Here is a 25,312-nt window from a genome sequence, read left to right as displayed (position 1 = left end):
AAGCTGTCTTTGCCTTTCTCTAATGTAGAATCTTTTTTTTAAATTGAACTATGCTAATATGAATATTTTTTCCCTTTAAACAGTGCTTCTGAAGCTGAACAAGTATGGATGGAAAGTCCACTAAAGCCTACACTGCCTTATCAATATTCATTAAAGGATAGGAATAGGATTCCAGTGATTAACCAAGAAATGACTGTGTCTTTGAGCCCAGAAAAAATGATACTGAACAATGACCTTACTCCTGGGCTGCAGACATTGGAAACAAGCAATTCAGGTTATGTAGCTTCAGATGTCCAAGAGCGATCAGGAAGCAAAATTGTTCAGGCAAATTGTAATTTTGACGGCTTTGTTTATGCTAACAATAATCCTACGCTTAATGAGAAGCAGGTATCATTTTTCGCTAGTACGAATGCTTCTCCTAAAATATTAGGGTCACAGTTTTCAGTGGACAATGACAATTCCTACAACCAAAGCAGTCCAATAATACAGCATGTAGGAAAATCCCAGCAGTCACAGCCACCACTCCCAGAGAAAAAAAGAATTTCTGAAAGTGAACGATCATTTGGCTCCATTTCTCCTTCTTCAAGTGGCTTCTCAAGTCCCCACAGTGGCAGTACAATCAGTATTCCATTTCCTAATTTTCTTCCTGATTTTTCAAAGGCCTTAACGGATTCGTCACTATCAGGTAAGATAATGTTTTAACTGTGCTTTCGGTACACAAGACTGGAACATATTTATAAAGCAGTAAAAATGGCATTCGCCAAACAGGTGAATCATAGTTACATACAAGGCCTTGAAAAAGTATTTATACCCCTTGAAATTGTCCACATTTTGTCATGTTACAACCAAAAACATAAATGTATTTTTTTGTGATAGACCAACACAAAGTGGCACATAATTGTGAAATGGAAGGAAAATGATAAATGCTTTTCAAAATGTTCTACAAATACCTGAAAAGTGTGGCGTGCATTTGTATTCAGCCCTTTTTACTCTGATACCTCTAATTAAATCTAGTGGAACCAATTGCTCCATAGCAGCCATCCACAGGAAAATGGTTGCACCACTCCCTATAGCGTTTGCTTGCAGTTTGTTTGTTTGTTTTCTCTTGCTTTTCATTGTTTATTTTTTATTTTTTTTTGGGGGGGGGGTGGAGATAGCCTTGTCATAGTGCTCTGTAAATGCCTGCAAAATGCCTTAGGATCTATTGACTTAAACAGTAGCACTTGCCAAATGTTGAAGGCAAAATCACAGCAATGCAAATGCACTGTGTTTACTAGACTATTTGGTATTCATAAAAAGAACCTGCATTTGCAAAGCCTTAGGAAAGCTTTATTAAAGCAGAATGAAGCTCTCTCAATCAACAATTACTATTTTTAATCCTAATGCCGCTAGTATTATTAAATACATAGGAAGGTATATTACCTCTTTTTTTTTTTTTTTCATTTTTTCAGTTTCTTCCCGGGTTCTTAGGCCAAAATTATGTCATACATCCCAGGGCTTTGTGGGCATTTGTTTTTCTTTCATCTGGAGGAGGGGCTTTTTCCACTCCTCTTGCCTATAAGGGCAAGTGACTTCCTGGAAGTAAATGCTAAATGAATCTTCTGCTGGCGGCACCTAGAAATGCTAGGGGGTATTTTTCAAAGTGGTCTTTCAATAAAATTATGCATGGGTACATGGATGGATGGGTGGGTGAGTTTGCTTTGAACATTAAAAATTAATTAAATTGCATTTTTAGTTTGTGATGTTCAGATAGTTGTTCAGATAGTTGAATTCTGCTTAAATGTGAAGCAAACCTGTTTTTTTTTTTTTTTACCCCCCTGTGAACAAAACCTTACTCTAATACCGTATACTGTCATCTAAAATGTAATCTTCTCCCTGCTCTTGATTTTACCTCTCTTGAGACAAATAAAGCCTTCTGCTTCACTAGCCCACCCCTGCAAGCTTGGGACAGTTAGGTGATGTTCACGTAACCACACCTGACATTGCCCTGTCTTAACAGGCTGCTTTCCAGCCCATAGATGAGTCAGTTTTATTTGTTCAACCAGCGAGTTGAGCGAAAAAAACTGACCCATTTCCCCCACCCATGCATTTGAGGTGGATGGGGGAATTCTCCCCAGTGTGTCTTTGTATTCTGAAAGCAAGGAGACTCCCCCCCCCCCCCCCCCCCCCCAGTCAGAATAGACTGATAGCATATAGCCTGCAACGCTGATTGAGCAGGGAAAATATAACAGGGTGGTTGATTGGTAGATTGACTTCTGTACAGCCACAGTGCCCATACACGGATCAAAATTCAGCTTATCTCAGCTGACCTGCCTAAATTTGAAATCCATTTATCGCCGACTTTAGGCTTCAACCATCTCCTTGTCTTTTAAATTCTCCATTTAAACTAAAAAAAAAACAATCCTTTCTCAAGTAAAAGAAGGACTTGGAAGAGACCTATCAAGCCAAACCACTAGATGCTTAATAAGCATTGTCACTTTAAAGAATTCCAAAAAAATGTTTTTCTATTAGTACCTCTCTCAAGCTAAAATTGTTGAGTTCCATCATGTCGTCTCTCTAAATGTTTACCATCTTAATAGTTCTACATTAGAATAGGTCTAAACCCAATCACTACAATCTTATAAAAGCCACTACCATCCAGCAGATAGACTCAGGAGTTTATTTATATCTGTAATAATGGCTGTGACACCCTGGAAACACCCCTGCTAATACTGAGGTTAATAGTGGTTGTCACTTGGAGATCGCTAGCTGTATTAAATGTGTTACTATGCAGCCCTGGTGGCTCAGGAGCGAGTTGCAGCTTCCACTGTCAGTGATTGTAAACCCTCAACCTTGTAAAATAACCCATTCCGTTTAAATCAGAAATGAAGGCAAAACATTTGTGTATAGATATTAAAAAACATTATAAATGCCCCTTTTTTTTTAAGTGATCGCATTCCCTCTGTTCTCTCGTTTGCTGCATAAGAGCTTGGGGAGGAGAGAAACAGCAGCACACCGATCTTCCCTGTGAAAGGCTGTACGGGGGAAGGGGGTGTAGGAGGGTGTCAAGATAAGTCTAATCATTGGAGGAGAGCAGGCTGAGTTCCCAGCACAGCCAGAGAACTGACCATGGTGTATTCTCCGGCTTAGTGTGGTCAGTTTTTAAAAGAACAGCAGAAGGACTGGCAGAAACACAAGGGATTTCACACAAAGGAAGCAATACAAAAGGGAACAGGATACTTTTTCATATAAGTATATGGTACAGCAGGCACATATCAGGAATATAAAAGATGTTGGGATTACATATTCTTTAAGAACTGACATAGTGGTGGGGGAAGCTAGAAAGCTTAAACTCCTGGAATTTATTGACCCTATTCCTGGCATTTTTTCCTTTTTTAATCAGACTTTTTTCTTTTACTATTTTTTGTTCCTGAGAGAACAAAAATCAACAGCTGGACTGGGCGACACACTGCATATCCTAGATCCTTATGGTCTTCCCAGTCTGGCCAGCGAGCGTGATCCAACTTTAGCTCTGCGCTAGGTTGGCCGTGACAAAGCCCCAATGGACAGGGGCTGGCCAGCGAGTTAAACGGCTCACGAGGACACATAGCCCTGGTCACAACCTGAGTTGCAGGTTACCTCTGGCCCGCAGCACCCACATGCAAAGATGGTGCAGTAGACTGCCGAGAGGTGCCCACTCAGTTTCATGGTGTGGCGAGTAGTGTCCCCCCTCTCCTCTGGGGAATTAGCGGGGTGGACTCGGGCCCCTCCCCCGGGTTGGTAGGCCCCCTATGTGCCCTACCTTCCCAAATGGTGCCCGCTAGCAGGGACCCCCGGCTCCAATACCCTCACCTTCCCCCTTAGTCCCCCCTGGGTTGGCAAGGTTATCCTTCAGTGTGGGGTGTTATGTGGTGATGGGCTTAAACAGGGTGAGAGTGCGCCACCGTTGTCTCTTATTGACGTTTTTTCTGAGGAAAGATGGCCTGGTGGGGGTCCCTGTTAGGGCCCCCCTGGCTGGCATGTACCTGAGGGGCCGTTGAGAGTCCCAGGAGTTGCGCGGGACCGCCATTTTCCTGTGGATGGCTGCTATGGAGCACAGCATGCAGCTTGGCGTTCTGTGTGCCTCCTGAGTCAGTGGTGGTGAGCCCCTGGGGGGTGTGCAGTCTCCCTCTTTCTGCTATATCAGGACCTGGTGTGCTGGGACCTGTGGTGCCACTGCTGTAGCGGTGGGGGGTATTTTACAGCAAATTTTCTGGTGGTCAACCATTGGGTCCCGGGAACCGGTGTCACCACCTGACCCACTCTCGGAAGCTGCGGGACACTCTGGGTCTCAGTCGCGGCCATGACGAAGATCCTACAGTCACTGGTGTCTAAAGTTGATATGACCTTCAAAAGAGGCCTAGCAAAAAGGGCCCCCAAACCCACCCACCCCCGCTGAATTGCAAAATATGGTCTGGTCAGGAAGGGGGTAAAATCTTCCAGTCTTAAAGTGGTTAAAAATACGCTCATTATATATGATCAAATACCACCAAAAGAAAGCTCTGTTTGTGTGAAAAAAAAGTTTTGTTCAGCATTGCATGACCACGCAATTGTCAATTAAAGTCGCGCAGTGCCAAGTTGAATAAAGTGGCCTGGTCATTAAGCAGCCAAATCCTCCGGAGCTAAAGTGGTTAAAATTGGAGGACACAGCAAATGCTGCCTCGGCGCAATTTGGTACCCACAGACCATCCAAGGTGACTAAGGTGTTCCCCTTTCCTGCCTATTTTGGGGATATTGTCGCAAGTCAGTGGGGTTCCCCGAAACGCATGGTATCCTTTTGAGCAGTCCCTTTTGAAAAAACTGACCGTTCCACCGGTGGTGGATTCTCAGGTTTCCAGATTGAATAAAGCAACAATGCTACCAGTGGAGGACTCCCTGTCCCTTAAAGACCCGGAACAAGAGAGCGGAATCTCTGGTCCGATACTTTTTTACTGTGGCAGGTTCAATTTTGAGGCCAGTGTTTGCCATAACCTTAGTCTCCCAGACCTTTACGGAATGGGCAAAGCTTCTGCGCCAGGATTTGGAAGGGGGTCAGCATCCTCCTGAGCTGGCGGATCACTTGGTAAAAGGGTTGCAGTATATCTGTAATGCCTCTTTGGATGCAGCCCCTTTGGCCTGCAGAGACAGCTGTGACCCTTTGTGGCATGATTTGGCTGAAAATCCAGGCTTCTAAAAAGGTGCTGACCTCCCTTTTGTAGGAGACTGCCTGTTCAGGGCTTCTATGGAAGAGATCATTAAAGGTCTTACGGGAGGTAAGAGTACTCTGCTTCCATAGGTCGCCAAGAGCAAAGAGCCTCATCGTAAACATGGTCCTTTTTTTCTCGGCCCATAAACTGCTCTTTCGTCAGGTGGGGTCGCAGGAAAAGGAATCAATATCCGACCGTAATTTTGCGGGAGGTTCCAAGAGACCTTAGTCTGGTAAGCTAAAAGCGGGTTCCGCTGGTCCCGCAGACAAGTCCTCTTCTGCCTGAAGGGTAATGCTCACCCGTACCTGAGGTGGGAGGACGTCTTCGTTTTATTCAGACCCGTGGACCTCTTTCATACAAGACAAATGGGTCCACGAGTTGATTCAATCAGGTTACAAGATCGAGTTTTGGTCCTTGCCTCCGGCAAGGTTCTTTCCTTCAAACTTGCGTCTGTCTCCGAATCTGCTGCAGGGCCTTTTCGGGGGTACAGGATCTACTCTCGCAAGGAGTAATTGTAACGTCTCCAGAGTTGGAACTTTTTCAGGGGTTTTATTCAAACCTGTTTACTGTTCCCAGGAAGGAAGACAAGATCCGTTGAATCTTGGATCTCAAGGCCCTAAACCACTTAGTGTGGGTTCAGAAATTTTGATTGCAGTCCATTCGCACAGTAGTGGCATCCCTTCATCAGGGGGATTTTCTGGCCTCTATCGATATCAAGAACGCTTACCTCCATATGACACTATGTCGGGCACCAGCTTTTTCTTCATTTTGCCATGGGAGAGGAGCATTATCAATTCGTGGCGTTACTCTTTGGTCTCGCCTCAGCTCTTTGGGTGTTCACAAAAGTGTTGGCCTTGCTCAGGCAGAGAGGTACTGGGGTACCTGGACGATCTCCTTCTGCAAGCAAAGTCTCCATCTGTCTTACAAGACGATTTGGACATCAATGTGCGAACTCTGCAAGATTTCGGCTGGAAACTGAATTTTCAGAAATCAGCGCAGACTCCGTCCAACAGACTGGATTACCTGGGCCTTACTCTGGGTTCAGCCTCAGCCCGGGTGCTTCTACGGGAGACCAAACTCCAGTAGTAGCAGGATGCGATTCGGCTCCTGTTTTCCAACCGTCGGTCATCTCCCAGGACTTGCATGCATGTGTTGGGCTTCATGTTCTCCACCTTCAAGGCGGTTCCGTTTGCTAAGTTCCATACCAGGCCCTTGCAAGGGGAGATTCTTGCCAAATAGGACAAGAATCCATAATCTTTGGACAATCTGATCCTGTTGAGCCAGGGTATGAGGGGATCCTTGATATGGTGGTTTCGTTCCCCAGCGCTTCGACAGGGATACTGGACAGTGGTTTCCACGGATGCCAGCCTGTCCGGGTGGGGAAGGTGTCTTGAGCTCAGATTCAGCTCAGGGGGTTTGGACTCAGGAGGAGTCCAGTCTGCCGATCAATATCCTGGAGATTTGAGCGATCAGGCTTTGCCTGTCCCGGTGGACGGATCGCCTGCAGGGGTGCCCGGTAAGGATTCAGTCAGACAACACCACAGCCTTGGCATATCTCAATCATCAAGTGGGGAACCAAAATTGCCCCAGCGGCCAGAGAAGTGGCCAGCATTCTAAGGTGGGCAGAATGTTTTGTTCCAGCCCTCTCTGCTGTGCACATTCCAGGGGTGGAAAATTGGCTGACGGACTACCTCAGTTCACCAGTACTGGACCCGGGCGAGTGGTCTCTTCACCCAGAAGGGTTTCAACAACTGTGTCTCCACTGGGGGACTCCCGACGTGGACCTGTTGGCCTCTCGTCTCAACTGGAAGGTTCATAGGTTTGTGGCAAGGTCTCGGGATCCTCTGGCTGATGCCTCTGACGCTCTGGTGGCCCCTTGGGGCCAGTATCGTCTCATATACACCTTTCCTACATTACAACTTCTGCCAAGACTTCTACGCAGAATCGAGGCAGAAGGGATTTCAGTCATTCTGGTGGCTCCAGACTGGCCTCGCCAGTCTTGGTATGCAGGCCTAGTAAGCCTGGTAACCCATGCCCCTTGGAAACTCCCTCTCAGAGAAGATCTTTTGTCTCAAGGACCGATCTTCCATCCTGCTTTACGGTCACTGGCTTTAACCGCATGGCTATTGAAAGCCAGGTCCTGAAGGACAGAGGGTTGTCGGATTTGGTAATTCCTACACTGTTAAAAGCTAGAAAATCTACTTAGAGAAAGATTTATCATCGAGTTTGGAGGGCGTACATTACTTGGTATGAGGCTCTGGGAGTTTCTCCCCCCGTTCCTTTTCAGTGTCCCATCAGCTTTTGCCCCTGGGCACCATCAAGGGTCAGATTTCTGCCTTAGCAATCTTTTTCCAACAGACGTTGGCCTCCAATTCCTTAGTTCACACTTTCGTTCAGGGGGTACGCCACCTGTCTCCTCCATTTAGGTTGCCTCAGTGGGACCTCAATCTGGTGCTATCAGTTCTTCAAAAACCGCCTTTTGAAAATATTCGTGAATTTCCTCTGCATGCAGAGTGTCTGAGCTGGCTGCGTTGTCCTGTTGGTCACCCTACCTGGTGGTTCACAGGGACAAAGTGGTGCTTCGTCCCTATCAGTCATTTCTTCCTAAGGTCATCTCGGGTTTCCATTTAAATGTGCCCTAAGCTGAAACACCCTAAAGAAATTGCTTTACATTCTCTGGATTTGGTTTGGGCAATCAGAGCTTACCTGGCAGCGATTGAGTCGTTTCGAAAATCAGATTCCTTGTTTGTCCTTCCTGATGGATCTCGTAAGGGGCAAGCTGCATCTACGGTGACCATTTCCAGATGGATCAGACAGACAGTGGTGGGGGCCTATTCCGTTAAGGGCACGGTTCCTCTTTTCTATATTAAGGTACATTCTACGAGGGCGATTAGTGCTTCTTGGGCCTTCTGTCATCAGGCGTCAGTGGTACAGGTTTGCAAGGTGGCGACCTGGTCGTCTGTACACACATTCACAAAGTTTTACAAGGTGGATGTACTAGCTTCTGCGGATGCTGCGTTCGGCCGTAAAGTTTTGCAGGCGGCTGTTGCAGAGGCTCCTGCCTCTTGAGGGTGTACTTTTTCCTGGTAGGTGAGCTCCAGTTGTTCCTGGTTGAACTCCTGGTTTACCTGGTTGGCTAAGTTTAGCCCTTTTGGGAAATATGTTTATTGCTGGGTTTTTCCCACCCCTCATGTTGACACTGCTTTGGGATGTCCCAAGGGTCAAAAAAGATATGAAGCTGTGTCTGTCAAGGAACGAAAGAGAAAACTGGATTTTTGTCTTACCGTAAAATCTTTTTCTCTGATGTTCATTGGCGGACACAGAACCCACCCCTCTGTTGAGTTGGGTTATGTATTCTTCTGACACTGCTTGTTACAAAACTGAAGTCCTATAGCAGGAAGTGGGAGTATACCCCCTGGGACTGCCCTATGGGTGTAGTCCATTCTTTTCCACCTAATGTCCTATTCCTTAGGAGAGCAGCATAACCCAAGGGTCGAAGAAGATATCAAGCTGTGTCCGTCAATGAACATCAGAGAAAAGGATTTTACGGTAAACAATGTAGGCTATGTGGGACTTTAGGTGAGACACCAGCAGGTAATGCCCAGCGTCTCCATCCCTGTATCAGAAAAAACGAAAGTTGAAAAGGTTTAAAAGAGGTGCATAGAAGCCAGCCAGCCCCCAGTCTGATGTACTCCAGCCTCCAGTCTGTCACCAACCAAGTAGACCTGTCTCATGATATAAATAAAGAACAGGGGTTTAGTTGACACACAACCAAGTAGACCTGTCTCATGATATAAATAAAGAACAGGGGTTTAGTTGACACACATTTGCAAACGCATGTGTAAGCTGCAGGGCCACTACACGGCACCCTGATTTACCTGCAGTCCTAACACTTTCTAATTTGAGTGTCTCCACAATGGAAGCACATGGCTGCTAAATGGATGGATAGGAGGCAGGTGGGAGGGAGTAGCCCAAACCCCCCCCAACCCACCCCCATCCATGACTGGTCTAGTATCTCAAAAATAATATCAATGTTGTAGCGATGGTACAAACTGAAAAGGACCAGCTGAGAAGCATACACCTCCAACCCCTTGGAAGATGCAGTGTAAAACACAGATTGGGACTTTACATGAGGCAAATGGCCTGTAAAGCACAGTGCATCCATCCCTAATTTCATCCCTAATTTCATAAAATATTTAGGACTTTACATGAGACAAACAGGTCATGCTATAGGTCTCCATCCCTATATATGAAAAAACTGGGTCAAATCAGACTGCATCATCTGCATCCGTCCTAGCCTCAAATCAGGCACAGAGTGGTATAGGTTTTGCTCAAGAATATCCCTGTATTTAGCACCATCCATCTTTCCCTCAACTCTGACCAGTTTCCCAGTCCCGGCTGCTGAAAAACATCTCCACAGCATGATGCTGCCACCACCATATTTCACTGTGGGGATGGTGTTCTTTGGGTGATGTGATGTGTTGGGTTTGTGCCAGACATAGCGTTTTCTTTGATGGCTGAAAAGTTCAATTTTAGTCTCTTCAGACTAGAGCACCTTCCTCCATACATTTTGGGAGTCTCCCACATCCCTTTATCGCAAACTCAAAACGTGCCATTTTGTTTTTTGCTGAAAGTAATGGCTTTCTTCTGGCCACTCTGCCATAAAGCCCAACTCTATGGAGTGTACGGCTTATTGTCCGCCTATGTACAGATACTCCAATCTTCTGTGGAACTCTTCAGCTCTTCCAGGGTTACCTTAGATCTCTGTGCTGCCTCTCTGATTAATGCCCTCCTTGCCTGATCTGTGAGTTTTGGTGGGCAGCCGTCTCTTGGCAGGTTTGCTGTTGTGCCATGTTCTTTCCATTTGGTTATGATAGATTTGATGGTGCTCCTGGGGATCATCAAAGATTTGGATATTTTATTATAACCCCTACCTGACTTGTACTTCTCAACAGCATTGTCCCTTACTTGTTTGGAGAGTTCCTTGGTCTTCATGGTAGTGTTTGGTTAGTGGTGCCTCTTGCTTAGGTGTTTCAGCCTCTGGGGCCTTCCAAAAAAGGTGTGTATATGTAATGACAGATCATGTGACACTTAGATTATCTGCACACAGGTGGACATCATTTCACTAATTATGTGACTTCTGAAGGTGATTGGTTGCACCAGTGCTTTTTATGGGCTTCATGACAAAGGGGGTGAATACATACACACATGCATATTTTCTGTTTTCTATTTCTAAAAAATAGTTTTATGTATATATGTTTCTCATTTCACTTCACCAACTTAGACTATTGTGTTCTGATCCATCACATAAAATTCAGCTTAATAAAACATTGAATTTAAGGCTGTAGTGTAACATAATAGGTAAAAAGTCAGGGGGGGGGTTGAATACTTTTGCAAGGCACAGTATGTAGGAAGATTTGTTTCATCTCTGCATATCCCCTGAGGATAGTCCCTTCACTGGCTATATGTAAAGGCCCGTAAACACAATCAGAAAATCGTACAAAAAATCATGCTTTCGAAGCGATCGTACGATAATCTGATAGGGTCCTTTCACGCGGTCCGTTCTGTGCTCACCGGAGATCGATCCCCGCTGAGCAGGCGGATGACAGCTCCGTCTCTGCACTGTGTGTGGAGAGGGAGGTGTCGGAGCCCCGCGGCTCTTTATGGGGGATTGGATGAGAGCGGACCGCCTGATCCCCTGGACGGATGGAAAATAGGGTTTCCATCTGTCCGGATTTCACGGACAGGATCGGATGCGGATGGCAGCGGGTGTCAGCGAAGATGTCTCCGCTGACATCCGCTGCCCCATAGGGATGCATGGAGGATCCCATCAGATCCACCTAAAAAACTGACAGGCGTATCTGATTGGATGGTTTGTGTGAAAGGGGCCTTAGTTAGTACACGGTTTTTCTTTTCAATGATTTTTATTGAAAGTTTTCACAAAAATAGTGCAAAATATACACACATAATAAAAAATCAGTGCATAATAAACGTAAACAGTGGTATAACCATAGCAAACATTAGGTAATACTTCTATAAAAGGTCGAAACTATAACGTGGCAAGGGCTAGCACCTCAAAACACAATAAACAGGAGCCTCAAGGTATCTAGAGGGACCTTCACCGAGGGTAAACAGGGCCAACCACCCCGAGCATTTAATCACACTGTGCGTACTACACAGGATAAGTGGCTAGATCGTGATCCCACAGAACCTTGCCCCAGCCTGGGCTGGGGACATGGGGTACTAAGCCCTTAGAATACAGTACCACTGTTAACCTCATATCGTAAACTGAGACAAATCGTAGAAAGAGAGAAAGAGAAAGGACAATAGAGCCACAAGAAAAGAAGGGAAAAGAGAGAAGAGGAAAGATTTGTAAGATTGGACCCGACCCCGCCCCCGCACCCCACCCCCAGACCTTCCCGAGTCCATCAGGCACCCCCAGTGAGGTAGTTAATCCACGATCCCCATACCCTGTCAAACACACGCAATTTGTCCTCCAGTTGAGCCGTCAGGCGCTCATTAACCATAATCCAATTCAGTTTGTGCCTAAGCAGCTCAAATGGTATCGTAGGAGACTTCCAGGATCTCGCTATTGTTATTTTTGCTGCAGTAAATATGAACGTTATGAGCCGCCTCTGCGCTCTATTGGCTGTATCCACCTTTTTGCCCAATAGTGCCTGCTGAGGGGACTTGAGTAGGTTTATTTGCGTGAGGGTGTAGATGAAATTGTACACTCTAATCCAAAAGCGTCGGGCCTTCGGGCATTGCCACCAAACATGAAACATCGTACCCTCTTGGCCACACCCCCGGAAACACCGCGAGGATGCTCCTGGCACAAAGGATGCTATCCTGACTGGTACCATGTACCAGCGCAGGAGCACTTTGTAGTTGGCCTCGATGATTGAAGTGTTAATTAGAGACCTGGAAGCCTCTCGAGCCATGTCGTGCCAGTCCGCCAACTCCACAACCTCCCCGACATCCGCCTCCCATCGTTCCATGTATGGAAGCTTCAGGGGCGAGTCCATAAGCATATTATAAATCATGGAAATATACCCCCGTAATTTATCGTATTTGCGGCACAAAAATTCCATGGAGGTCATGGTAGTCAGATCGGACAGGCGAGACAGGGATCGCAGGTAATGATCAATCTGTGCGTATCTATAATACTCAGTGTCAGGCAGGGCATGTTTTTCTATCAGCTGCTGACGTTTGAGGATACCCCTATGATCACAAAAGTCCGCTATGCGAAGCAGCCCCTTGTTCGTCCACCACTGAAAAGATCTGGGGGAGAGACCCGGGGGGGAACCCGCTGTTGTTAAGAATAGTGGCTAGTACACGGTTTTTGTTCAAATTTTCCAAAGAGAGAAATATGAAAATTTCTCTTGCACCATACCAGATCGTACGATTTTCATTCAATCAATGCAGGTTTTATACATTACATCACTTCCAAATATTTTTTCTGTCATACGAGAATTTTCATATTTAACCACTTAAGCCCCGGAGGATTTGGCTGCTAAAAGACCAGGGGGTATTTTGCGATTCGGCACTGCGTGACTTTAACGGACAATTGCGCGGTCGTGCGATGCTGTACCTAAACGAATTTGACGTCCTTTTTTTCCCACAAATAGAGCTTTCTTTTGGTGGTATTTGATCACCTGTGCGATTTTTTGATCACGCGCTATAAACAAAAAAAGAGCGTCAATTTTGCAAAAATAACAATATTTTTCAAATTTTTTTAGATGAAATTCCCAAAAAAAAAAAAGTAAAAATCAAAATTTTTTAACATTTTCGGCCAATTTGTTTTATGCTACCTATGTTTGGTAAAAAAAATCGCAAAAAGCGTATTTTGATTGGTTTGTGCAAAAGTTATCACGTTTACTAACAAAGGGAAAGATTTTTGTCATTTTTGTTGTTTTTTTTTTTAACACGTAATGGCGGCGATCTGCGATTTTTTTTTTTTTGCGGTACTGCGACATTGCGGCGGACAGATCGGACCCTTGACTGACATTTTTGACACTTTTGGGGTTACCAGTGACATTTCTACAGTAATCAGTGCTATATATATGCACTGTTACTGTAAAAATACACTGGCAGTGAAGGGGTTAACTTTATTTGAGAGGGAGGGGCTGTGTGTGTCCCTAGGGGCGTGATTCTAACTGTGATTGGCTGTGGCTTGAGGTGTAGTTACACTGTTCAACGGTTCTACATAGTAGAACCGTATGATCAGTGTCTCTACACAGGGAGAACTGACAGGCAGCTTGTTTACACAAGCTGCCTGCCTTTCTCCCTCTCCCCCGACGATCGCACACGCGCGGGGGGGTGCGTGACCGCGCGGGAGCGCGCCGCCGGCGGCGCGCGCTCGCTCCCCAGACCCTCCCAGGCTAGTGACGTACCGATATGTCACTCTGCCTGTGAGGGGCTGACCGCCGCAGTATATGTTCGTGCGGCGGTCGGCAAGCGGTTAAGTAACCTCTTTGTTTTCGATATGGAGACTAGCATGCAAAAAAATAAAAATGGACGATCATTCGTCCGATCATCTCATCGTGTGTACTAGGCTTAAGGGTTTACAACTGCTTTAATTATTTCAGCTCCGGAAGGTTTTACCCCCTTAATGACCAGGCCAATCTTTGCAATACAGCACTGTGTTGCTTTAACTGACAATAGCGCGGTCTTGCGAAGCTGTACCCAAATTATATTGATGTCCTTTTTTTCCCATAAAAAGAGCTTTCTTTTGGTGGTATTTGATCACCTCTGCAGTTTTTTTTTTTTGCGCTAAAATCAAAAAAAGACCAAGAATTTTGAAAAAATAAATCAGATCTCTTCATCAGTTTAGGCCAATTTGTATTCTGCTACAAATTTTTGGTAAAAAAAAAATCCCAAAAAGAGTATATTGATTGGTTTGTGCAAAAGTTAGAGCATCTACAAACTATGGTATAGAGTTTTGGAATTTTTATTTTTTTTTATTGTTTTTATTATTAATGTCAGAAATCTGCGATTTTTAGCAGGACTGTGATATTGTGGCGGACAAATCTGACACTAAGTGACACTTTTTGGAGACTAGTGATATCAATACAGTAATCGGTGCTCAAAAATGCATTGGCACTGTAAAAATGACACTGAAAGGGAAGGGGTTAACAGCAGGGGCGATCAAAGGGTTAAGTGTGCTCCTAGGGAGTGCTTTCTAACTCTGTGGGGGATGGACTGACTGCAGGAAGAGAGAGATATGTGTTCCTGATTAATAGGAACACAAGATCTCTCTCTTCCTGTCTGACAGAACTACAATCTGCCTGGTTTACATAGGCAAACCGCCGTTCTGTCATTTCCCTGAACGATTGCTGGTGGCCGGTGGCCATTGCGGCTGCCGGACCCGCTGACTGGCTCCCGTTGTGTCCAAGCACACGCCCCAGAACCTTTGTAAAAAATTGCATACAGGTACGTGATTTTGTGCTTAAGGGCCGCCCTGCCACAGCAAATGTACGTGGGGCGGTCTTGAAGTGGTTAAACAAGGTCACAGGTTTTCATTGTGCACCTTTACAACCTTTTAGTTGCCGATGTCCTAAAGACCAATGATGTAATTAGTTGATAAGGAGGACATCAGACACCTGCACAGCATCCTTGTTTGATCTTACCATCAGCACTGGGGTCACATTAGCTGAGTGAGGGAAATAATCTGAGGGAGAAGAGAAACATTGGAATATTATTCAGTATCCGTGTGCAAATATGTATTTGCTTTGGAACAATAAGGGCTCTTTCACACGGTCCGCTTCGTCGGGCGGATGACAGCTCCGTCTCCGCTTGCAGAGCGGAGAGGGAGGTGTCTCAGCACCCGCTGCCCTCTATGGGGGATCGGAGGAGAGCGGACTGCTTGTCCGCTCTCATCAGATCCGCTCCGCTCCGATTACTGAACGGATGGAAAAATAGGGTTTCCATCCGTCCAGATTTCAGCACAGGATCGGATGCGGATGGCAGCGGGTGTCAGCGGAGGTGACCTCCGCTGACATCCACTGCCCCATAGAGCTGCATGGAGGATCCGATCAGATCCGCCTAAAATACTGACAGGCGGATCTGATCGGACCGCCCGTGTGAAAGAGCCCTTAATCACCTCTTACACTGGGTGTCCTACATGTGTGGCTGTTGCAGCATTGTTTTAAAACTATTAATTTCATTTTTTAAGGTTTAGAATTGGGTGCCTCAAGATTGTGCATTATTTTAAAGGGTGTCTTGATTGAAAAAAGGTTGAGATGCACTGCTATAAAACATGCATTCCTCTAATATATACATTGTCTGTGGTTAATGATATAGCCATCATTAGTTTACTCTATACACATCTACTTTACATCTTATGTAATATGCATTATATTATATACTATACCTTACTAAACTGTATGTACATTTTTGGAAATGATATACTTTAAAGTGTTCTGTTTTATAAACTTCAATATATACTCCACAACCTCTGGCTGTTTTTAAATACGCCAAACTGCTTTGTATTATACACGGTATTATATGTTCTATACTCCACACTGCACCAATTTATAAATTGTATTTTCTATATTCTAATATGCTCTATCATTTACACTTTGTTATGTGTTATATGCTCATCTGTATCACTGCGTTGTGCAGTAAATTCTTTTGTGTTTACTGGACCATCAATTTTATACCCTACATTTTTCCAAATCCCAGTTAAACCCACTGCAAACCTGACTGGTAAATAAACACTATTCATCTTGTTGCCAGAATGAACTTCAGCTACTTTATAAATGAAGAGAACATTTTAAAGTCAGTAAAACTGATTCATAATTTCTGTATACGTATATGTTTTTCCAATATAATATAATTGTAACTGAGACTGGATTGGGAACTATGATTTCAACAATTGCCAACCAATCCCAGGGAAAAAAAACACATTGTGGCAAGCAAAAGTAGCATAAAGCAACATTGTTTTATTGATTGATTTTTTACTTATTGTGACTTCTTTTCAGATATCTCAACGGATAATAAGCACATGACAGTAAAGTTTGTGCAAGACACTTCCAAATTTTGGTATAAGCCTGATATTTCAAGAGAACAAGGTATTTGTCAATGAATACTTAATTTCAGTTTCTCTAGTTATTTCCCCATTACTATATAAATGTCCCTCTGTTTTGTGTTAAAAACAATATAAAGATAATCCCATAATCTTGCTATTTTTTTAAATGCCCTGTCTACAGCAGTCCTATAGACATGATACTAGACACTGCATTTTAGGAGCTCAAAATAATTAAGTTGACTTATGCACATGCAGTGATTGTAACAGCTCATACTTCACCAGCTGATGTGTGTGTAGCAGATACTGATGTTGGCAATTTTCACGAAAAATGTTGCTTTAGCGGGCTGTTAGTGATCCTAGACAACACTCCTGTCAGACCCCTGCCTCCTGGAAGCTGAGAAATACCATGTGATCTGTGTACTTTGAAAGGCTGTGAAAGAAAGAGGTTGTAGGTAAAGAGGTACAGCTTATGTACATTTGCTTCATTACTATGTATCACGTGAAGGTAATCACATCTGTGGGCTTATGTGAGTGTTTATTGCTACTTATCTAAGTTATCGGAAACAATACTAAGCCATAGCATTGTTATTCCTGTGTAGTGTATCTATATGTGAATCCATCCAATATTTTTTCCTACTTTTACAAAACAAAAAATGGCCTGTCTATCAATGTGAATAATATGGGGAAAATTTATTTCTCCTTCGTTCCTTAATGGACACAGCTCCTTATCTTTTTGACAATTGGGTTATACTGGTCCCTACTTGTGTAGGACACTAGGCAGAAAAAAGCTTGACTACGCCTATGGGGCAGTCCCAGGGGGTATACTCCCACTCTCAGCTATAGGCTATAGGCACTCAGTTTTGTTACAAGCAGTACCTTCCTAGTTCCTTGCTGGGATCTCTGGTCCTGGCAATTTTTTTCCTTTTTAAATTGAACTTTTTCCTATGTTTTGTTGTTTGTTTCCTGTGAGAATCTACAATCAACTGCTGGACTGGGCGACGGACTGGATAATCTAGATCCAGAGGGTCCCCACAATCTGGCCAGTGCCAGGCCTCAGCTCCGCGCTAGGTAAGCCGCGACATAGCCCCACTGGACAGGGTGCTGACCTTACCTCTTTGGTCGTACTGGGGTGTTGAACTGGCAATGGGAGTGGGGTGGTGGAGTGCCGCCAGCGACTAGACGATCGACTTTTGGGAGGGGGCTGTACGTGATGGAGGCTCCTGCCAAGGCCCCCCCCCCCTTCCTGCTGGGATCATGTTTGGAGCTCTTGGGGTCCCCGGTTGCCGCACGGGGCCACCATTTTCTTGTAACCTTTGGTGCTGTAGATTGGGAGCCATTTTCTTGTGGTTTTCTCATTGAAAGTAGCAGCGGCCATGTTTTTGAAGCTTTATGGGCAGTAATTTTGCCGATGGGAGACCCTCTTCCTCCCCTAGTGCTGACTATTAGATCTTTTGCTTCTTCATCGCCGCATGATGTGCAGTTACTGCAGTTTGGGGCTGTAAGTACCTGATCAGTGGTGGTGAGTCTTTTTATGGTGTTCCCTCTCTCTGCTATAGCAGCGGTAAAGCTCTGTACTGGGCCCTGTGGTGCCGCCAGTGTAGTGGGGGTCTCCTAGCAGTGTTATACACCTTTTTTGTGTGGGTCCCCCTCTTTACTAATGGAGTCCCTGCAGCACATTTCCCCACCTAATCCCCTCGCAGAGGCTGATGGGCCCTCCGGGTCCCACCAATCCTTGACTGCACTGACGGTGGTCCTATAGTTCTTAGGGTCCAAGGTGGATTTGGTCCTGGAAAAACGGGCTAGCAAAAAGCGTCCTCCACCTTCACCTGCTTCATCTGTCTCATCAGATCCTGGATCTGATTTGGCCACCGTGAATGCGAGTTACCCTTCTGGGTCTGCGTCCACGCACCCTGTGTGCTCAGATAGTGAGGAGGATAACTCTGCACCTCTAACCGCGCATGAAAAGGCTTTGGTGGATGCGCTGATTGTGTCAGTGCGTGAAACTTTCCCCTTTGGCACCCACAGGCCCTCCAAGGCGGCAAGGATGTTCCCATTTCCCGCTTACTTTGACAATATTGTCACAAAACAGTTGGGTTGTCCAAAATGCACTTTTGCAGTGCGGCATGAAGGGGTGCCCTCACCCGTATCTGGGGTGGGGGGACGTCGTCGCTGGTTTCCAGGTCAGTGGACCTCCCTGGTACAGGACAAGTGGGTCCACAAAGTCATTTGGTCCCATTACAAGATTGAGTTTCGGTCTTATCCTCCGGAAAGGTTCTTCCCTTCCAACCTGCGATTGTCCCCAGATTGCTTACGGGGTCTCTTTAGTACATAGTACATAGTAGGTGAGGTTGAATAAAGACAACAGTCCATCCAGTTCAACCTGTGTAGGTGTGTGTGGCTGCAATCATCTCACATACCCCTGAATGTTCTGATCCTTGAGATGTACGTCTAATAGTCTTTTGAAAGCCACCATACTACCCGCAGAAACCACCTCTTGTGGTAGAGAATTCCACAATCTTGTAGCCCTAACCGTAAAGAACCCCCCACGTTGCCTGAGGTTAAAACGCTTCTCCTCTATTCGCATTGTATGCCCCAGAGTCCTCATGCAATCCCTTCGACTGAACAGCTTTTTTTCTAAGCTGAGATCCCCATTGAGATATTTAAAAATTGCTATCATGTCCCCCCTCAGGCGTCTCTTCTCCAGGGAGAATAAATCAAGCGATTGCAGACGCTCTTCATAATTAAGGTCCTCCAATCCCCTAATTAGTTGCCCTTCTCTGGACTCTCTCCAGCTCCAACACATCCCTCCTGAGGACTGGCGACCAGAACTGGACAGAATACTCCAGATGCGGTCGGACCAGAGTTTTATAAAGTGGAAGGATTATAGTCTTATCTCTGGAATACATCCCTTTCTTTATGCATACTAATATTCTGCTGGCCTTGGCAGCTGCCGCTTGACATTGCATGCTGTTGCCTAGTCTATCATCAACCAAGACTCCCAGATCTTTCCCCATTTTTGATTCCCCCAAGGGTTCCCCTCCTAATGTGTATTGTGCTTTTATGTTTCTAGTCCCCAAGTGCAAAACCTTACACTTCTCCACGTTAAACCTCATTTGCCAAGTCGTTGCCCACTCCGTTATTTTGTCCAGGTCATCCTGTAGGATATCTGCTTCATGCTGTGCAGTTATTGCCCTGCCCAATTTTGTGTCATCTGCAAAAACTGATATCGAACTACTGATCCTGTCCTCAATGCGGTTTATGAATAAATTGAACAAGGTTGGTCCCAGGACTGAGCCTTGGGGGACCCCGCTTACTACCTCAGACCAGTCTGAGTATGCGCTGTTTATTACCACCCTTTGGACACGCCCTTTTAGCCAGTTCCCTATCCAAGAGGAAACCCTGCTGTCGATACCTGCAGACCTTATTTTATAAATTAAGCGCTTATGGGGAACTGTATCAAACGCCTTAGCGAAATCTAAGTACACCACATCCACTGGTCTGCCCCTATCTAGCTCACAGCTCACCTCCTCGTAGAATGTTAATAGATTGGTTTGACAAGAACGCCCATTTATAAACCCATGCTGGTTACTGCTGATGATGCTGTTGTCTTTAGCAAACTCTACGATATAGTCCCTTATCATCCCCTCCAGAGGTTTACATACTACTGTCAGACTGACAGGCCTATAATTTCCCGGTATATGCCTCTGACCCTTTTTGAATATCGGAATCACGTTTGCTTTCCTCCACTCCCCTGGTACATCTCCTGTCCTAATACTGTCGGCAAAGATCAGGAACAGTGGTCTAGATATAACCTTATTGAGTTCCTTGAGTACTCTCGGATGTACGCCATCCGGGCCTGGTGATTTGTTTGTGTTAAGTTTATCCAGCCTTTCCCTGATTTCACCCTCTGTTAACCATAGTGGCAAGTCCTGTGTATTACTACTAACCATACAGTCATGGTCAGTGTACCCCTTTCGGTTCCTGTGTAAAGACTGACGAGAAAAAAGCATTCAGCATGGTTGCTTTTTCAGTGTCCTCTGTAACCATCCTCCCATCATCGTTAATTATGTGTGCAATATGCTCTGCCCTAGTTTTTTTGCTGTTGATATATTTAAAGAATTTCTTTGGGTTTTTTTTACTATCCTCCGCTATTTGTCTCTCAAAGTTGATTTTAGCCATTTTGATTTCGTGTTTACTTTTCTTATTTGCCTCCTTGTATTGTTCGAAAGCCAATACTGTACCCTCTGATTTATATTTCCTGAAGGCCAATTTTTTACCCCTAATAAGTTTTCTAACGCTACGGTTTAGCCAGCCAGGTTTGGCTTTGTCTCTTCTAAATTTATTTCCCATAGGAATGCACTGCAAGATGCATTTGCTTAATATGTTCCTAAAGCATTCCCATTTTTCCTCTGTGGTCAGTGATCCCAAGGTTTGGTCCCAGTTAACCCTTTCCATCAATGAGTACAATTTTGGAAAGTTTGCCCTTCTGAAGTTAAGGGTTCTTATGTTCCCCACTTGCCTTGCTATATTGTTATTTACGCTAAATGTGATCATCCTGTGATCGCTAGAGCCCAGGAAGTCCTGGACTCCTACCTCCGAGATTAGGTCTGGGTCATTAGTGATCAATAGATCCAGGATTGCGTTTTCTCTAGTAGGAGAATCCACCAACTGTGACATGTAATTATCCTGTAAGGTTTCCGTGAATAGACGGGCCTTATGTGAGTGTGTAGTCCCCTCTCCCCAGTCAATGTCGGGATAATTGAAGTCCCTCAATATGATGACTGATCCTAGCTTTGCCACTTTACCCAATAGTGCTAAAAATTCCAGCTCAACCTCCTCCCCTTGTTTAGGTGGCCTATAGCAAACCCCCACAATTACTTTTCCCTTTTCTCCTTCCCTATGGAGTTCTACCCATACGGATTCTAACTCCATACTCATCCCTTCTGTAATGTCACTCCTCTCAATCACCCTTACATTGTTCTTGACGTAGAGACATACCCCTCCCCCTCTTTTTCCTACCCTGTCCTTCCGGTACACCGAATACCCTTGGATATTTGCCAGCCAGTCATGTGAGGGGTCGAACCAAGTCTCCACTATTCCCACAAGGTCTATGTCCTCCTCATGTACTAATATTTCCAACTCATCCATTTTATTAGCTAGGCTCCTGGCATTAGCATATACCCCTCTTAGTTTTACGGAAGTTAAACGTGATTGGTGGTTATGTTTATTCCTGTTTGGTCTGAGGTTCTCCCGCACAGACCTACCAATTGACGTTGTGGACCTACTGTCGCTGCTGACCCTACAACTGCCTTCAGTCCTTTGCTCCCTCCTAACTGATTCCACTTCTGAGCCCTCCCCCCCGTCTCCTAGTTTAAAAGCCCCTCCAACTTGGTGGCCATCTTTCTCCCCAAAAGAGCTGTACCGTCCCCATTAAGTTGCAGCTCATCCTTACTAAAGAGCCGGTAGCCGACTGAGAAGTCAGCCCAGTTCTCCAGGAACCCAAACCCCTCCTTCCTACACCAATTCCTCAGCCACTTGTTAAGTTCCCTAATCTCCTTCTGCCTCTCTTGTGTGGCTCGAGGTACAGGCAGTATTTCAGAGAAAACCACCTTGGAGGTCCTTTTCCTCAATCTATTACCTAAGTCCCTGAAATCGTTCTTTAGGATCCTCCACCTACCTTTTACTTTGTCATTAGTGCCCACATGCACAATGACCGATGGGTCATCCCCAGCCCCGCACAATAATCTGTCTGCCAGATCTGCGATGTACCAAACGCGGGCGCCCGGTAAACAACATACTGTTCGGTTACTGAGATCTTTGAGGCAGTGCAAGACTTGTTACTTCATGGGTGATTGTCCTGGTTCCTGACTTCGGAGCGTTTTCATGAGTTTTTCTCAAACCTGTTTACAGTTCCCAGGAAGGGAGACAAGGTATGTCCAACTCTGGACCACAAGGCACTAAACTGCAAGTTGCAAATTGAGTCTATTCGCACGGTAGTGGCGTCCCTATGTATGGGGGATTTTCTCGCTTCTATCGTCATCAAGGATGCCTACCTTCACATTCCAATATGTGCCGGTCACGAGTACTTCCTCCGCTTTGTTCTGAGTCTGCTCTGATTCCGACCACACGACTGGACTATCTGGATCAGACTCTAGACTCTGCCTCAGCCAGAGTGTTTCTTCCTCTGGAAAAACTCCAGAAATTGCAGGAGGCAGCTTCTGTTGTCCTGCAGATGGTTATCCCTTTGGGCTTGCATGCGGGTGCTGGGCCTGATGGTGTCATATCTTTGAGGCAATTCTGTTTGCACAGTTCTACATGAGATCTCTGCAAAAAGAGATGGGACAATCCCTAGACAATCTGATCCTGTTGAGCCAGGGTACAAGAGGGTCCCTGATCTAGTGGCTTCATCTCCAGCATTTCAACAGGGAAAATCCTTTCTCCCCCTGTACTGGAGGCTTGTCACCAAGGATGCCAGCCTGTCCGGTTGGGGAGGCATCCTCAGTACTGATTGTGCTCAGGGGGTCTGGACTCTTTCAGAGTCCAGTCTACCGATCAATGTACTGGAATACCGGGCGATCAGGATCTCATTTGGATCATTGGACAATTTGTCTTCAAGGGTTTCTTATACGCGTTCAGTCGGATAATGCCACGGCCGTGGCCTATGTCAATCACCAAGGGGGCACAAGAAGTGCCCTGGTGGCTCGGGAAGTAGCTGGTATTCTAAGGGGGGCAGAACGATTTGTTTCAGCCCTCTGCTGTACACATTCTAGGGGTGAAAAATCGGCGAGGGGATTACCTCAGTCGACAGGCGTTGGACCAGAGGCAATGGTCGCTTTATCCAGAGGTGTTTAATCAGTTGTGTCTCCGGTGGGGTACTCCCAAAGAGGATCTGTTCATCTCAACGAAGTGTTTGTTCATCTCAACAGGAAGGTACTGGTTCTGCCAGTAGGGTCGTGTTCGGGCGTAAGGGTGATGGTCCCCGGGTAAGGAATGGACAGGAGGTGGCACATAGTGGTGTGTCACTAGTTCTGTACATTGAACAGGACCTGTATATCTGTTCAATCCTCCGAAGGAATAACTTTTGGGGGAAGGGGATTGGGTATTCTCTCTCTCTCTCTTCCAGGCCTTCTCACTAAGAAAAGATGTGCTAGGTGTTCCTTTGGCCGCCCATGGCTCTGGTAAATTGAATATCATATAATGTCAGAGGCCTGAATACACCTAGCAAAAGACACAAGGTAATTTAAGAGCTGGCTTGCCTACAGGAAACACATTTTGAACATGTCCCTGGGCTCAAATTGTCCTTTTGGCTTTTCCCTACGTGGTTTTATGGTGACTGGACTTCGGGTCACTCACGGGGTGTAGCGATTGGATTCAATAGGAACACTGTGTTTACGATAAAGGAACAGTTGGCAGATTCTGAAGAGAGGTACCTGTTTATTAAGGGAAAGTCATTTGATATGGAGGGCACCGTGGGAAATATTTATTCCCGGAATAGGGCTCCAAATAAGTTCCTGAGAAAAAGTTCTGGAAAAACTGATGGCATTTAGGGAAGAGAGGCTTATTGTGGTGGGAGACTTGAATATTGGGTTAGAGTAATGTTTAGACTCATCAGCGGGTACTTCCCGACTCCCACTACAAGGAAAGAACGAAATTAGGAGGCTATTGGGAAAGTATCAGTTGGTGGATGCCTGAAGGGTCAGACACCCAGACTCCGATTATACTTGTTATTCGCCAGTACATGGAACTTATTCAAGGATTAATTATAATTTAAAAGAACATCAACATTTGATCTCCCTTAAAGATGCGTCAATTAAACCCATCACACTGTTGGACCATGCCCCAGTGATAGTCCAGTTAGATTGGTCAGTTGTAACACCTAGAGAAAGGACATAGAAACTGAATGACTCCCTCATTCAGAATTGCAAGGTATTGGAGAGAGTAGAACCATTGCCACCAATGATTTACCAGAGATCCCGCAATCTATATTGTGGGAATCGCATAAGGCTTATATAAGGGGGATACTAATAGGCATTTGGGCACAAAGGGAGAGGATGAACCAGTTACTGGGAGAGATTCATACATTTAAGCAACAGAGTAGACCCAAAGGTATCCCAAAGCAGCCGGTAATAATTGAGAAGAGAGGAGAATTAGCGACCTTTATGAAGCAGGAAACAAAAAGTGCCTTTCACTTAGTTATGAAAGAAAAGTATCAATGGGGAAATAAACCTGGGAAATGGCTAGCAAAGGCAAGTGAGGGAAAAAAATGCAACCCATATCCCCAAAATTAAATAGGAGAATGGGGAAATAGTGTATGCGTCCCAAGAAATTGTTCAGGTGTTCCATTCCTATTAAAGTCAACTTTATAACGTCAGACAGAAAGGGGAAGGAAAGGAAAAAGGGAAGGAGGACATGACTGTGAGGGAATATCTACGGGAGCTCGATCTACCTAGACTGTTTAGAGAGGAATTAGAGAGTTTAGAGGCCCCGATCAAAAGTGAAGAGGTGGGGGCAAGAATATGGCCCTAGGGAAGAGTCCGGGCCCTGACGGCTACTCAATCCTATACTATAAAAGGTTTAAAAAAATCCTAATCCCCAAGCTATGCGAATATTTCAATATGGTAGGAGAAGGGGAGAATTCGAGAGAGGAGTCCCTCCTTGCCTATATATCTCTTATCTTGAAGGAGGGGAAGCACCCTGCAGTGCCGATGAGCTATAGACCAATTTCCCTTTTAAATACAGATTTAAACTTTTTTGCTAAAATAATAGCAAAAAAGATTAAAACCTCTCCTGCGGAGATGGATACATAACAATAAGGTGGGTTTTGCGTATGGTTGAGAGGGGAGGGACAACTGCCTGAAATCTTTTTCTGATCCAAGAGGTAAGGGAAAAGGGAATCCCGGCTGTTTTGTTGTCTATAGATGCCAAAAAGGCCTTCGATAGGGTTGAATGGGGCTTTATGTTGGAAACACTGAGATTCCTAGGTATTGGAGAGAGAAAGATGTGGTGGATCTCTGCCTTTTTATTTCATCCCACGGCGAAAATAAAAGTGAATGGCGGGTTGTCGCCCTTTTTGAACTAC

The 25,312-nt window shown here is 45.2% G+C and overlaps 1 protein-coding gene across 1 annotated transcript in view; it reads left to right on the top strand.

Moving 5' to 3' along the window:
- The window catches only part of TNS3 (tensin 3), a 504,601-nt gene that overhangs the window by 408,988 nt on the left and 70,301 nt on the right, over positions 1–25,312 (top strand). Inside the window, exons 16-17 of the mRNA XM_082257842.1 lie at positions 84–685; positions 16,187–16,276. Of these exons, the coding sequence (XP_082113968.1) occupies positions 84–685; positions 16,187–16,276 (692 nt within the window). The remainder of the gene's footprint in view (positions 1–83; positions 686–16,186; positions 16,277–25,312) is intronic.

This window comes from Pelophylax lessonae (assembly GCF_965119305.1).
Source record: "Pelophylax lessonae genome assembly, chromosome: 5".
Classification (NCBI taxonomy): domain Eukaryota; kingdom Metazoa; phylum Chordata; class Amphibia; order Anura; family Ranidae; genus Pelophylax; species Pelophylax lessonae.
Note: the sequence above shows the minus strand (reverse complement) of the source record. Positions and strands in the feature narration are given on the sequence as shown.